The 16,863-nt window shown below is 41.2% G+C and overlaps 1 protein-coding gene across 2 annotated transcripts in view; it reads right to left on the bottom strand.

Annotated features, from left to right (window-relative positions):
• Nucleotides 1-15,443: 15,443 nt before the first annotated feature.
• The window catches only part of LDAF1 (lipid droplet assembly factor 1), a 106,786-nt gene continuing 105,366 nt past the window's right edge, over nt 15,444-16,863 (bottom strand). Inside the window, exon 5 of one of the 2 annotated variants that reach the window (XM_089674784.1) lies at nt 15,444-15,900. In XM_089674784.1, coding sequence (XP_089530910.1) covers nt 15,801-15,900 — 100 coding nt within the window. In that variant the 3' untranslated portion in view covers nt 15,444-15,800. Of the gene's footprint in view, nt 15,901-16,230; nt 16,505-16,863 lie in introns of those variants that run through there. The other variant, XM_089674787.1, reaches the window with a different exon arrangement.

The following is a 16,863-nucleotide window of genomic DNA, read 5'->3' as shown; positions in this document are numbered from 1 at the left end:
TGTGTTTGCAGCATATTTACTGAAATCAAAAGCTATTTCAATCAAACTTTTAACAACATTTTAACAGGTCTTGTTACATTGTAACATAGGACCCCTTATTTGATAGCAGCTTCACAAGTCTTGCTGTCAGGGCCTGGACTTGAACCTGGGACTTCTACTGTGTCAGGCAGTAACTCTACTCACTGAGCTACCTAGGATGCTGGACAACACTTTGCCTCATCTATTGGATAATCCTGCCTTGTGCCTTGTTTGCTCTTGAACCTTGAACTCCTTGCTCCTCCCATGAACTTCCTATATAAGCCATGTCCTTGGACTTCCTCCTTGCCAGATTATTGTGCCTTTCCAGCCAATATCCTGCTACTGTTCCTGCTGCTGTCTACACCTCCGCTACTGACCTTTGGCTTGTTCCTGACCACGATTGATCTGCTACCATTTGTGACCGACCCTTGGCTTGTGACCGACTCTGCTTTCGTCTGATCCCTAACCTGTTGATCCGCTATTGGTTCCCAGTCTGCTCATTCCCTGGTGGGGTGATCCTGAGATCTGCGACCTGGTATTAACACGCAGCCCAATCCATCTCCACCATTAGGAGCTCTGGTGAATACCGGTTAATACTTAGACCCCGCACCTCAGGTGAGCCTGCGTCATTCCCAGGGGGATCCGCTGGTGTACCTATCCTGCTGGTTCCAGGTAAGCCTTTTACTGCTATAGCAACTGGTCTCTGAACCTGACCTTACACCGTGACAGAATAATCTGGCCCACACATGGAGGCCGCTATAGCAAATGCCATGGCTCCTGTCAGGCAGCAAATTTCAGAGCTACAAGAGTTTGGTGTTACCTACCAAAAGAAATTTGCTGAACTGCAAAGTGTAGTAGAGGGGCAACTGGAAGAGATCCATGCTCTGCAGACACGATTGCTGGACATGTGCTCCCGCGATGTTGCTAATACACGCATGCCTCTGCCACTCAAGTTCAATGGAGACCGCTGCCACTACAGGGGTTTCCTTAACCAATGCCGCATTTATTTCCAGATGCAACCTGCTGCATTTAATACTGAGAGGCAGAAGGTATTGTTTGTTATAAACCTCCTGACTGAGGAAGCCCTAGCTTGGGCCTCTCACTATATAGAGCAAAACAATGCAATGTTAAACAGTTTTGCGACTTTTGTGACTGCAATGAACCAGGTCTTTGATGATCCCAACCGCTGCGCTACCGCTGAAGCCAAGCTGCATAGTTTGAGGCAGGGTAGACGCCCTGTTGCAGAGTATACAACTGAATTTCGACGCTGGATCTCAGACACCACCTGGAACCCAGCAGCGCAAAAGAGTCAGTTCCGGCAGGGGCTCTCTGAACAGGTGAAGGATGAGCTCGCCAGAGGAGAGACTCCTAACGATCTTGAGGAGTTCATCCAATTATGCATTCGGATTGACCAAAGACTGACAGAAAGAAGAAAGGAGAGATTGGGAAGTAATGGTGGCATGCGTTTTTCTGCTAATCAGTTCAGTCAGAAGGATTTAAACATTTCTTCAGATTATAACACACCTGAACCTATGCAAGTAGATACTGTTAAAAGATCAATTTCTACTCAAGAGAAGGAGAGAAGACGTTTGGAGAATTTATGTTTATACTGTGGGGACTCTGGGCATTACACAGTCAATTGTCCTAATAAAGCCAAAAGAACAATTGCTGCGACTGATGTTATCCTGCCTGAACGCATAAATTCAATTACCCAGTCTATCTCCCCATTGATCGATGAAGAAAATAAAGTTGGTCCTAAACAGTCTCATTTTGTTGTCCCTATCAAACTTTTTACTGAGGGCCATGAAATTCCTTGTTCTGCTATGCTGGACTCTGGGGCTGGGGGAAACTTTATGGACGTAGATTTTGCCCACAATAATAATATTCTCAGGAGAAACAAATCTGCCCCTATTGATATGGAGACAGTTGATGGTTCACCTTTATCATCAGGACCAGTTACTCATGAAACAGTTCCTCTAGCACTCCAATTTCAGGCTGACCATTTTGAGACCATCAGCTTTCAGCTGATTACATCACCTAAATTTCCTGTCATCCTGGGCATCCCTTGGTTTACTACCCATAATCCCTTCATCAACTGGGGAGCACGGACCATAAATTTTAGATCCCCCCCCCCATTGTGAGGAACATTGTAGGAAACCATGTGCTACAAGTTGTCTACCAATCAGGAAATCACAGGCTGATATGGTAACTACACAGTCATATGACAATCTGCCTCCACAATACCATGAGTTTCGAGACGTCTGTGATAAGAAAAATGCGGATCAACTACCTCCTCATCGTCCATATGATTGTCCCATTGAACTGCTTCCAGGAGCAGAAATACCATTCAGCCGCATTTTCAATTTATCAGAACCTGAGTTAAAGGTGCTAAGGGAGTGGCTTGATGAGAATTTGGAGAAGGGCTTTATCAGACCCTCAACATCTCCTGCAGGAGCAGCCCTGTTCTTTGTTGAGAAAAAGGACTCCACCTTGCGTCCATGCATTGATTTTAGGGGCTTGAATAAAATCACTGTTAAAAACCGTTACCCACTCCCTTTAATCGCAGAGATGTTGGAAAGACTCCGCTCTGCCAAAGTCTTCACAAAACTTGACTTACGGGGGGCATATAACCTGGTACGCATGCGTCAAGGCGACGAATGGAAGACTGCCTTTAGAACCAGATATGGACACTTTGAGTCCCTAGTTATGCCTTTTGGCCTATGTAATGCTCCCGCGACTTTTCAGCACTTCATAAATTATGTGTTTCGAGATTTGTTGGACCAGTTTGTTATTGCTTATCTGGACGATATCCTCATCTTTTCGGACAACCTGGTGGAGCATCGCAAGCATGTCTGCACTGTATTCAAAAGGTTAAGGATGAACCGACTCTACATCAAACTGGAGAAGTGTGAGTTTGAACGAGCCCAGATCCAGTTCTTGGGATATATCGTTTCTTCAGAAGGAGTGAGCATGGATCCTGAAAAGATCAAGGCAGTGGTGGATTGGACTGCCCCTGGAAACGTTAAGGAAATACAACGATTTATTGGATTTGCAAACTTTTACAGGAAATTCATAAGAAACTTCTCTAAGGTAATAGCACCAATTACACAGCTGACAAAGAAAGGAGTGCCCTTTGCATGGTCAACTGAGGCACAAACTGCTTTTAGTAAGCTAAAGACTCTCTTCACATCTGCACCAATATTGGTACATCCTGATCCTGAGCTACCTTTTATTGTGGAAGTGGATGCCTCAGACTCCGCCGTGGGAGCTATCATTTCTCAGCGACGAGGAGAAAAAATGCAGCTTCATCCCTGTGCTTATTTTTCTCGTTTGATGTCATCTGCTGAAAGGAATTATGACATTGGGAATAAGGAGTTGCTGGCAATTAGGGAAGCCTTTTCCGAATGGAGGCATCTGTTGGAAGGGGCTAAGCATCCTGTGACTGTCTTCACGGATCATAAAAATCTAGAATTCATCCGTTCTGCCAAGAGATTGTCTTCTAGACAAGCACGTTGGTCACTGTTCTTTTCCAGGTTCAATTTTATTATCTCATATCGACCTGGGTCAAGAAACGGAAAGGCTGATGCCTTATCACGAATGTCGTCTGGGCCTCTCCAGGAGGACACTTCTGAATGCACAATCCTGCCTCAAAAGAACTTTCTAGGGGCCACAAGTCCTAAGGCATTCTTGAATCTTCTTAAAGAGGGGTATGAGAATGACCCACTTCTCAATCATCCACCTACGGACATTAACCTGACTTATAAGAATGGCTTTTGGATTCAAGGACATCATCTTTATGTACCTGAATCTGTTCGGGTGGAAGCTCTCAAGTTGGTTCATGATTCCAAACTTGCTGGGCATTTTGGAGTCGCTAAGACCAAAGAACTATTATCACGTTCCTTTTGGTGGCCGGGGTACAAGAAAGATGTCAAACGCTATGTGACCTCATGCTTGACCTGTGCACGCAATAAGATTCCCCGAGCCTCCCCTTTGGGGTTGCTTCAGCCACTCCCTGTTCCATCAAGACCATGGGGGTCTATTTCTATGGATTTTGTGGTGGATTTACCTCCCTCAAAAGGAATGACCACCATTTTGGTAGTGGTTGACCGTCTCACTAAAATGGCCCATTTTGTTCCAGTTAAGGGGGTGCCCACTGCTGAATTGATGGTTCGAGAAATTTTTAAACTGCATGGAATCCCTGATGATGTGGTGTCTGACAGAGGTGTGCAGTTTACTTCGAAATTCTGGAGAAGTTTTTGCTCAGCCTTAGGTGTTACAATTAATCTGTCCTCTGCTTTTTATCCCCAGTCTAATGGTCAGACTGAGAGAACTAATCAAACAATGGAACAGTATCTTCGATGCTTTGTCACTTATCTTCAGGATGACTGGGTGGACTGTCTTCCCACTGCAGAGTTTGCATACAACAATTCTAAACATAGTTCCACCTCTCAAAGTCCTTTTTACTTAAACGCCGGTTACCATCCAGTTTTTATTCCTGATCTCCCTATCACAACTCCAATCCCTGCTGTTACCGATAGACTAACTACATTGCAGGAGATTCAAGAGAAATTGATTGAGACTTTGAGGGAAGCTCAGGAGTATTACAAAAAGTCTGCAGACAGACACCGGAGAACACTTCCTACGTTTCATGTGGGTGAAAAAGTTTGGTTATCAACAAAGAATTTGAAGGTCCAGGTGCCATCTGCTAAGTTGGGTCAAAAGTTTGTGGGTCCTTTTCAGATTTCTGCCCAAATCAACCCAGTCACCTTTCGCTTACAGCTTCCGGATAGTATGAGGATTCACCCTGTTTTTCATATATCACTACTCAAACCGTTTCAGGAAAATCCTTTCCCTGGAAGAATTTTTCCACCTCCTCCACCTGTTGAGGTACAGGGTGAAGAAGAATTTGTGGTGGAGAAAATCCTTGATTCCAGGATCTTTAGGAATAAGTTACAGTATCTGGTTCAATGGGAAGGATATGGACCAGAAGAAAATTCTTGGGAGCCTGAGGAGAATGTTCATGCTCCTAGACTAACAAGAGAATTCCACCAGAGGTTTCCACACAAGCCTAGTCCGAGGACGTCCTGGGAGGAGGGGAGTACTGTCAGGGCCTGGACTTGAACCTGGGACTTCTACTGTGTCAGGCAGTAACTCTACTCACTGAGCTACCTAGGATGCTGGACAACACTTTGCCTCATCTATTGGATAATCCTGCCTTGTGCCTTGTTTGCTTTTGAACCTTGAACTCCTTGCTCCTCCCATGAACTTCCTATATAAGCCATGTCCTTGGACTTCCTCCTTGCCAGATTATTGTGCCTTTCCAGCCAATATCCTGCTACTGTTCCTGCTGCTGTCTACACCTCCGCTACTGACCTTTGGCTTGTTCCTGACCACGATTGATCTGCTACCATTTGTGACCGACCCTTGGCTTGTGACCGACTCTGCTTTCATCTGATCCCTAACCTGTTGATCCGCTATTGGTTCCCAGTCTGCTCATTCCCTGGTGGGGTGATCCTGAGATCTGCGACCTGGTATTAACACGCAGCCCAATCCATCTCCACCATTAGGAGCTCTGGTGAATACCGGTTAATACTTAGACCCCGCACCTCAGGTGAGCCTGCGTCATTCCCAGGGGGATCCGCTGGTGTACCTATCCTGCTGGTTCCAGGTAAGCCTTTTACTGCTATAGCAACTGGTCTCTGAACCTGACCTTACACCGTGACACTTGCATCCATTGAACTTGTAAGTTTTTCGACAGTTTCTGCTTGAATTTGTTTGCAAGATGTCAGAATAGCCTCCCAGAGCTGCTGTTTGGATGTAAGCTGCCTCCCACCCTCATAGATCTTTTGCTTGAGGATGCTCCAAAGGTTCTCAATAGGATTGAGGTCAGGGCAGGATGGAGGCCACACCATGACTTTCTCTCCTTTTATCCCCATAACAGCCATTGATGCAGAGACATTCTTTGCAGCATGAGATGGTGCATTGTCATGCATGAAGATGATATTATTATGGAAAGCATAGTTCTTCCTTCTGTACCAGGAAAGAAAGTGGTCAGTCATAAACTCCACATACTTTTGCAGCTCTATTCCCATGATTCCGGCCGAAAACATGACTCCACCACCGCCTTGCTGACGTCACAGCCTTGTTGGAACAGGGTGGCCGTCCACCAACCATCCACTACTCTATCCATCCAGGGTTGCAGGCACACATCAGTGAACAAGACTGTTTGAAAATTAGTCTTCATGTATTTTTCTGCCCAATGTAGCCATTTCTGCTTGTGAGCATTAGTTATTGGTGGCCGAATAGAAGGTTTATGCACAGTTGCAAGACTCTGAAGGACTCTACACCTTGATGTCCGTGGGACTCCAGAGGCACCAGCAGCTTCAAATATCTGTTTGCTGCTATGTAATGGTATTTTAGCAGCTGCTCTCTTGATCCGATGCATGGATCTGGCAGAAATCTTCCTCAATGTGCCTTTATCTGCACGAACCCGTCTGTGCTCTGAATCAGCCGCAAATCTCTTAATAGTGCGATAATCACGCTTACGTTTTCGTGAAATATCTAATGTTTTCATACCTCGTCCAAGGCATTGAACTATTTCACTCTTTTCGGCAGCAGAGAGATCCTTTTTCTTCCCCATATTGCTTGAAAATGGTGCTCTGCTTAATAATGTGGAACACCCTCCTTTAGTAGTTTTTCCTTAAGTTGGGCTAACCGGCCAATCTAATTATCAAAGGTGTCCGAGATTGTTTTCAGTGATCAAAACAGCCCTGACACACAATGCCATCCATGAGTTAAACTGAAAAACAAAATATTTAATCTTTGTGACACTTAAATAGAATTTGCATAATAATTTGGAACGCGGTGTATGTTGGTGAAAAAAATCTGAATTTGATTAGTGGCTGATAGGGTCCTTTCACGTGGGTGTTCCATTTTTTTCATCAATTCAATGGCAATTTTTTTTTTCAAAGTCAGAGCTAAACAGATCAAGACTTCACTTTTTACCTCCGTTTCCATATCTGTTTACATCCGTTTTTCCTCCATTTACATCTGTTTTGATCTGTTTACATCCATTTTTGATCCGTTTACATCTGTTTGCATACATTTTTTATCTGTTTCCAGTAATTGTTTTTACAGAAGAAAAATAGAGTTTTCTTCTGTTCAAAAAAAATGGATGTTAACAGATTCGGACTTTAACGGATATAAACAGATGATCATCCGTTTACATCCGCTAGTCCATAGAAATACATGGGTGTCCGTTTTTTCATTTGTAAACAGACAGATGAAAAACTGACATACTTAACGCCCGTGTGAAAGGACCCTAAGAGAATTACCCAGAGGTATTACCTAGCTAAAGGCACTTTTCAGATAATGGCAGATGCAGTTCTAATAGAATTTCTGGACTACTTTCAATTTATTGAAGCTAGTATTTTATCAAGACCTGGAAGAGGGAATAGTATTGGGAGCTTCTAAAAGTATTATTCCTATTAGAGAAAAAAATGTGTCAAGTTGCATAATACACATGGGTAATGAACACATTCATGAATCCTTGTCCTGATTGAAACGTCAATATTAGAGTAAACATTTATAATAGCCAGTTCAGCTCTCACAACCGATACAGACAATAGCAAATTTATACTTCTGGGTCTGTTTATTCAGCAATAATTGTGTCATTATGTAACCACTTCAATACCGGATACTTTTTCCCCTTTCCCTCCCAGGCCAGTTTTCAGATTTCAGCACAACCACACTTTGACTTTTTGACAATTACTTGGTCATGCAACACTGTATTCAAATGAAATTTACATAATTTTTTAGCCAGAGTTCTCTTTTGGTGGTTTTAAATCACCACTAGGTTTTTTATTTTTTCTGCTTTATAAATGAAAAAGTACCAACATTTTTAAAAAAACAAAATTTTCTTGGTTTCTATTATAAACTATAGCAAAAAAAATTTTTTTCTTCATAAATTTAGTCCATAATGTATTACATTTCTTTTGGAAAAATAACCCAAATCTGTGTATATTATTTAGTCTGTATGAAAGTGATTTGGTTGGGATCAAGCCACTTAAACTCAGGCTAGGACAGCAAACAGAAATTGTAACTTGTTAGTTTCAGAACAGTTCAGACACAGTTCCTACCAATCTTTTAGGAGATGACATTCTGAGCCAAATTTTAGATAATATAGACTATACTCCTACAAGAGTCCAAGTGGTCAGTAGTCTGTTGGGAGAAGTTTTAAATTCTGCCTGTAGAGTATTTTTAATCCAAGACTCCACTCCGCCTTTTCCACTAGAATTGGAAGTGATTCCCACTGAGTTATGAGCCACCAGCAAATATAATGTAGGGCTGATGGACTGCACCCCAATTATGATAAAAATCAAACCAGGAGCCCATCTCCCACAGAGTAAACAGTATCCACTGAGCATTGCTCAGACTGAGGGGATAAATTATCAAATCACTCAATTGAAAGCAGAAGGGGTTGTTGTGCCAGTTAAGTCCCAAGCCAATACACCCCTACTCCCAATTGCAAAGAAATCAGATAAGAAAGGTGGGCACCCTTATGGTGCCCAACCCCCTCACTTTACTAAGTGGAATACCTGCCTCCAGTACCTGCTTTACAGTGATTGATCTTGCGAATGCTTTTTTCTTAGTGTCCCTTCACCCAGATTGTTGGCATTTACCCACAACAGCCAAAATTTAACATGGACCAGATTGCCACAAGGGTGTGTGAGCAGCCCTTCTGAATATAATACTACATTAAAGCAATTATTGGACCGATGGTCCCCCTCACACCTAAACACAGTTTTGCTTTAGTACATAGATAATTTGCTTGTTTGTTCTGATACAATGGACATATGTAGCAGAGAAACAGTAAGCCTTCTCATGTTTCTCTACAACAGTAGCAACAAAGTCAACAAAGATAAGTTACAATACTGCCAAGAGAAAGTAATCCTTCTGGGTCACTGCATTTCACATGGAATTCGTCGCCTAACCCCAGATCGAGTTAAAATTCTACAAAAATTTTAAAAGCCAAGAAATGTACGACAATTACGTGCCTTCCTGGGGTTAGTAGGATATTGTAGGAATTGGATTCCAAATGCATCAGAAATTATGGCACCTCTTTATGAGACTTTCAAACTCACATGGGACAATGAATTGCAGATGAAGGAGTTTATTAAAAGTATATCAGAAGCTCCCACCCTAGGACTTCCTGACTATACTAAGAGCTTTCCATTGTTTTGTCATGAAGTCAATGGATGTAGGTGTACTCACCCAGCTACATGGAGACAAACAGAGGCCTGTGATGTATGTATCAGCCTCATTAGACCTTGTCATCAAAGGCTCCCCCCAGCAGTATGCGAGCCATTGCAGCCTGCAGTTTGCTGCTAGAGAAAGAGACTGAGCTTGTACTAGACTAGACTCTGCTCCAACCCTGTATGTGCCACATGCAGTACAGGAAATCCTGAATCAAGTAAACATCAGACATGTATCTGCAAGTAGATTTGACAAGTACCAGCCTGCTCTTTTTACTCCATCAAATTTAACAATCAAACTATGTGTTACTTTAAATCCAGCTACTCTTCTTCCTATAACTGATAAGGAAGATGCAACAAATGGTACTGATGCAGAATCTGAGAATTTTTCTCATGATTGTATGGCTGATGGAGGTAGATAGGTCATCTGTCACACCAGCAAAAGATGATCCTTGATCAGATTGTGACACACACCTATTTGTAGATGGTTCCAGATTTTACACTGATGATGGTCAGCCACACAGGCAGAGTTGTCAGTTGCAGTAATCAAAGCATGTCAACTCCTAGAAAATCAAAGGGGAAACATTTACACTGACAGCAGCTATGCTTCTGGAGTAGCTCATGATTTTGGGCCCATTTGGAAAGCATGCAACTTTCCGACTAGTGCAGGGAAGCCAGTGAAACATGCAAAACTTATAGAGTGCCTATTTGAGACCTTTCAGAAACCATCAGAAGTTGCCATCTTGAAAGTAAAAGGACATGCAAGGGGAAATGACTTGACAGCCAAATGAAATTATTGAGCAAAGGATGCTGCTCTTACGACACTTGGAGTCACACCCACTGTAGGGGTCGCACAGGTAGCAGGGAACGATTCACTTCATCAGAGTAGTGGGATTTGGAAACTTTGATTCAGTTTCAGAACCAAGATGAAGAGAAGGATAAGTGGATCAAATGTAATGCTACCCAAAATGAGAAATGCCTATGGAGCTCTGAGAACAGGTGGTGTTTACCCAGGAGTTTGTACAGAGTTTTAGCACAACTGGCACATGGTGTCAGTCATCTTGCTAAGGGCGCGATGGTGGCACTTATTGACGGCTATTGGACAGCACCTGGATTTAGTGTGTTTGCAGCCATGTTTTGTGCTTCATGTCTCACTTGTGCTCTGTACAATGCAGGGAAGCCTGTCCATGTTCTCCAAAAGCATTCTCCTATGCCAGATTTCCCCTTTCAAAGAATTCAAATAGACTACATTCAGATGCCCAGCATAGGCACCTATTGTATGCTCTAGTGTTCATTGACATGTTCTCAGGTTGGCCTGAGGCCTGGCCAGTAGCTAAAGCAAATGCAAAAACAACAGCAAATACATTTTTGAATGAAAGTTTGCAGATAAGTAGTTCCTGAAACTATTGAGAGTGATAGCGAACCCATTTTACAGGAGAAGTGGTGAAAGAGATAATGGAAGCCCTTAACATACAGCAAGCTTTCCGTACACCTTATCATCCACAAAGTAGTGGTAAAGTTGAGAGACTCAATGGAATTTTGAAAATAGATGTGCAAAAATAAAAGCAGATACAGGGAAAGGATGGGTGGAGGCTTTACCAATAGCCCTATATTCTGTTTGAACTACCTCTAAACAGCCACATAGGCTATCCCCCTATGAGATTTTATTTGAAGGTCCACTCAAAACAGGGATATTTTTTCCTCAACAGTAGCAGGCTTCTAACTCTAGTCTGTTAGAATATGTTCAGAATTTGCAAAGAACATCGAATAAAGTACATGAAGGTGTTTATAACTTTATCTCCAACCAAGATTCTGTTTCAGTTGTTCATGGAGACTGGGTGGTGGTCAAGCAACACATCAGAAAGCCTCTAGAACCAAAATTTGACAGACCAAATTTGGTGCTTTTGACAACAGGTTCTGCTGTCAAGTTGGAAGGAAAGCCCACCTGGATTCACGCCAGTCATTGCAAAAAAATCCTAAAGCCATAACATCCTTTGAAATAAAAATGATGTTTTGTTTTTTGTGAGAAATGAGGCATGGAAAAATAACCCTTTCATCCAAATGTTAAAATTGTATGCCAGCCATAGCAACGCTAGTAACTGCTGTGTGTATTCTCACTTATATCCCCAAACGGGAACAAAGCCCATGAGAGCAGTGCCTCTCAACTTCACTGATCTAAGCAGGATCAGAATAAATGGCTCTCGCATGGTATCCACAGTTAATGAACACAGATCAGTAACTCTGAAGGTTTCACAACAAATAGATACCCTGCAGATTTGTCTAAACACTGCATGCCCATTTAACACTAAATGTACACAGTTGGGCAATTCAGATTGCACTGCAGCAAAGATTACAATTTATGGAGGAAATTATAGTCAATATTACTGTATTCCAGATCCAGAGATAAATAGTACCCTTTACAGTACAAATTGCTCACAGTTTTCAATATGTGGACATCTTGGTTACCTGAAACTCCATGTTCTTGCATCTAGTTTTTTTAGGAGCAGGAATACCATCCATACGTAGAGGGCTATATTTTATATGTAGAGATAAAGCTTATGCCTGGATTCCTATAAATGTTACAGGTACATGTTATATTGGGAAATTATTACCTGCTTTGCCTGTTCGCAAAGATACAGTACAACCAGCTCAAAGTCCAGAATACCGTTTAGTGTTCAAAAGACAGCTGTTTACTGAAGATGACATGGCATGATCATGGTTCCCTTCTTGGACAGGATGGGCAATTGAAGCAATGAAAAGAATAAATAATTACACTAGAATTTTAGATGAGATTAATAACCTTACTACCATAGGCTTTTAAAATGAAGAAATAACTCAGCTTAGAAAAGAAGTATTAAAGCATAGATTAATGCTACATTATCTCCCTGCCGCCATACAAGGTGGGATGTGTAAGGTTATTCACACTGACTGTTGCATATACATTTCTGATAATGAAGACATTATTAACTACTTGCCCTCCTGAGGATTTACCCCCCTTCATGAACAGGCCATTTTTTGCATTATGATGCTGCGTTACTTTAACTGACAATTATGCAATGCTGCACCCAAATTAAATTTACGTCCTTTTTCCCCCACATATAGAGCTTTCTTTTGGTGGTATTTTATCACCAGTGTGTTTTTAATTTTTTTGCGCTATAAACAAAGACTGACAATTTTGAGAAAAAAACAATAATTTTGACTTTTTGCTATTGAACATGTTCAATAAAAAAAATGTTAAAAATCTAATTTCATCAAATTTAGGCCAAAATGTATTCTGCTACATGTCTTTGCTAAAAAAAAAAATTCCAATACGTTTAAATTAATTGGTTTATGTGAAAGTTATAACATTTACAAATGGCGGTATATATACTGGAATTTTTTTTTTAATTTTTCTAGTAATGGTGGCGTAAACCAGGACTGCGGAACTGCGGTGGGCATTCTGACACTGAGGGGGACTAACTTGGTGTCACTGACATCCCCAGTGACACCAATAGAATGATCAGTGCTAATAAAAAGCACTTACACTGTACTAATGGCACTGGGCAGGAAGGGGAACATCTGGGGTGATCAAAGGGTTAACTGTGTGCTCTTTTCACTACTTGGGCTGTGTAAGCACACTGCTTTGTATGGCTCTGCTATCCAAAGCTATACAGCAGTGTGCAGAAGCTGACAGGGGAGAGATCTGTGTTTTTTATACGCAGGTCTCTCCCCCATCGGAGATACTCGGCAGCACCTGGTGATTGACAGCCGAGGCCACGAATGGGAGCTCTTGCGCACTCCTACCAGGAATATATATATATATTGTGACAGGAAGGCAGGAAGATCTAAGGGATGTGTCCAGGATGGGAGGTATATTTGTCCCAGGTTCATGCTCTACACCGACTGTTTCTCCTTTTGTGCTGTGTAATGAGCCTGTTTGGCTCACTGATGATTTCATGAGCTCAGCTGTAGTGAGTTAGGGCTCTGGGCTCTATAAAACTCCCAGGCTGCTTAGAGAGAATGCTCCAACTTGGAACCAGTTTGCTGTGCAGGACAGACTGGGGAGCAACCAAATTATACTGTGGTGAGAGTAACTCTGTGTGATTTTGGACTATGTGAACACTGTCTGAGCTGCTGTATCCAGACAGGTAGATAGGAACCTGTGTGTTCAGTTAGATGCCCAGTGTGGCAAGGCTTTATTTTCTGTTTTTATTTGTTTTGCTGTTTTTGAATATATGCACCTTGTGTTCACCAGCCTTGTAAAAAAAGCACAACTTTATTCACCAAGATCCTGTTGTCGGGCTGAGCCTCTTTCGCCGTGCTCTGACTCATCCAGGGGGTCAAGCACAACCCGCTACTGGGCTAATCTCTCACAATATATATATATGATTTTGCACACCCCTGCCGCCCTGTAGCAGTATTTCTGCTATAACGTAGAGGGGGAGCGGTTAAAGGTCATCTAAATGACATGGACTTTCACTGTTTTGGTCCTTGAAGCACAAGAGACTTGCTTGCAATGTTGAAATGTGCCTTGTTCCCTTCACTTACAGACACAACAGACCTAGATGTTCTCTCTCTCCCCCTCTCTTCTTGAGGTTTTAGTTTCGTAACTGTTAAGCATAGCCTATAACATATGAAATGTGACATTATTCTATTTGCTCATTTTTAATAACTTCTCACACCACCCCCTTTTTATCTTCTGTATAAAATAGAATGTAATAATACATTTTGTCAGAACTAATACTTAAACCGTGGTGACTGTGTCCTGTGAATCTGTTCCTGCAATTGCAGTGTTAAACTTTTATTTTCAGTATCTCAACCAGAACTCTTCCATAACAAAAGATAGTCTACAAACTATGGTGTATATACAGTATATTTTAAAAATTGATCAACCATGATGAACTTACGGCCAGTCTAATTTCCCAAGTCCCTAAAATGCCAGGACAGCAAAAATACCCCCAAAATAACTCCTGTTTGAAAAGTAGATACACCAAGGTATTTAGTAACAGGCATGGTGTGTTTCTTTGAAGTTGTAATTTTTTTGTAAAAATTTTTTGGAAAGTAAAGAAATTGAATAAAATCAGTTTTTTTCCACAAAGTTGTAACTTTAACAAGTTATTTCTCACACACAGCATAGACATACTTACAAATACACAGCATAGAGGGGCCCAAAATCCAAGGTTTTAAAAGGAGCATAAATTATACATACAGGGACAATGTAACTGGTTTGAGGGTGATCAGGAACACCGATTGGTGACCATATTAAAAAACAAATTCTAATTACTTTTTACATTTTTTTTTTTTTTACATACTGTCACCAGAGCAGTACAGTGTCACCATATCAGGCACACTAACTGGGACAGTATGCAAACAAAAACTTTATATAAATTTTTTTCTTTATTTAGATTTTTCATTTACTTTTTTTACATACCGTCACCAGAGCAGTACAGTGTCACCATAGTGGCTATAGTGATCACCTTGGGGGTGTCTTTGACTTAACTATCAATGTAAGTCAAAGATTTGGCCAAATGTCAGTCTCATGTTTATTTCTTTCATCATTCATGAATATAACCCTGAGATAACTGATGTCTTACAGGAGGTTTCATGTTCCAAGAACGAGGCAGAAACACATCACTATTTTCCAAGGGAATACAGTGATCTCACCATCATAGGTAGAAGGTGACTGCTGTCCATATCTTGGGGTTTTAGGAACTCCTGGAGTGAAGGCACTCCATGTTAGTTATACAGTAGAGAACAAAGACAGGAACAGAAACATGGGCACAGTGCAGACTCACAGAAAAGCAAGGGAGACAACATAATAACATATGCCAGATGATAATAAATGTTCCTTGATGGGGAACAGGGACCATGAACACCTAGTCTTCATCATGGCTGCTGAAAGCACAGATCGATTTGCTTGGCAGGACAATTCAATTTAAAGGATTATGTAACTCAACAACTGCACAGACAGAAACAGAGGATGGAACCAACTCAGACAGATGCGCCATCATTAAATAAACATAAACATTGAGCAGGTTAGATTAGATGATGGATGGCTGACAGAACCGTCTGGATAGGAAAAACACACCAGAATTGTTTTGGAACATCTATTATTTAGAATGAAACACTACAAAGTTTAGATTTAGCAATGGAATCAAACCAACATTTTTATACAAAAGGAAACCAAAACAGTTTAACAGGAAATTGTTTTATTGGATTAGCATAGTTAAATGCGTAAAGCCATGGTAACATTTCAAGTTGTGTGTGTGCTATTTAATGAAAAGTAAATGTGAAAGAAAGTCTGCATATATTTAGCTAAAAAAAACTATTGTGCAGCAAAACAATATAAATTTGCACCTAAGCAACCAAGGTGAACAATCTTGTAACAGTCCTTAAAACAGTCTTTACCGTCTATATACTAAAAGGGTGAAAGGGTGTGTACTTAGTGAAAGACACCTCAAAAGTGAATCGGAATATTTTAACAAATGTCCTTTATTTACCCATGCTCCATAGAAAACTGGTTAATATGGATGTGATTTAATATTCATCCTATTTATCATAAGTTGTGACCTTTGAACCACTCACAGGAGGCTGGTCTTCAGCAAGCTTTGAGCAAGGCTGAGATTGACGTGGATCCTTCTGTAAAAACCTGAATTGATGAACACATAGGATAAGATTTTAGCATTCTGTTTTAAACAATACACACATTTTAATTCACTTTTACTCCTCACTCTGTTACATAATCTGAGTTTCTATTTGCACCAGTTATGGTTGTATAACTGAACTTTACCCATTTTTGGAGATCAAATCCAACACCTGGGATGTTAGCATTGTTAGCATCAAAAAATTAGTGTTAGCAACCATGACCACTATGGGGATCTAAGGGCAAAGGAGTAAGGTGTAGGATTCCACCCTTTTCTTTCTGATGGACAAATATTGTGCAGTTAAAGAAAGCTTCTATTGGTTCATGGGAGCAGAGTTTTTTTTCTTTGCATTTCATTTTATTCATACATGCTGAGTAGGAAAAGTGGCCATCCACATAATAGCAGGTTGACTTAGTGGGTCTGGGACCTGGGTAATAATCACAACCCTTCTAGCATTAGTTGCGCCAAGACAGGAGTGATGTCCCACTCCTTCTACGGGATTCTGCAGAATGCAGAGCAGCTCAAATCTTGCACTGGACTGCAGGTCTTCTCGGAGATTTGTGTTGCTTTGCAGTCTCCATGAATCTCACTGAAGAATAGCGTCACACCCTGTAATGTGGAGGATAGGGGTAAGGCAGATATAACATCAAATTGTTTTCCTTACCAATACCCTTTTTAAGCACTATCATGCAGCAATTTTTACAAGGGAAGCAAACCTTTCATTGCAGTTTGAAACAGGAATTTATTTTTATCTTTCACAATTTTTTCACTTGCATACAGCAGCAGCAGCCGGCAGGTGTTTTACTACAAGAATGAAGAGATCACAATCGATAAAGAAGCTTAAAAATGTCCAGCAGCAGGACAGTTTTATTGAGCAAGACTAGGCCAAAATATACTAGAGACATAGGGCACATGCAGGTGTTTTACTAAAAGAAATTGGAAGCTGCAGATGATAAAGCAATGTACAC

The sequence above is a fragment of the Staurois parvus genome, unplaced genomic scaffold (assembly GCF_062004578.1).
Source record: "Staurois parvus isolate SC_StPar_1 unplaced genomic scaffold, SC_StPar_1.0 ptg000152l, whole genome shotgun sequence".
In the NCBI taxonomy this organism is placed as follows: domain Eukaryota; kingdom Metazoa; phylum Chordata; class Amphibia; order Anura; family Ranidae; genus Staurois; species Staurois parvus.
Note: the sequence above shows the minus strand (reverse complement) of the source record. Positions and strands in the feature narration are given on the sequence as shown.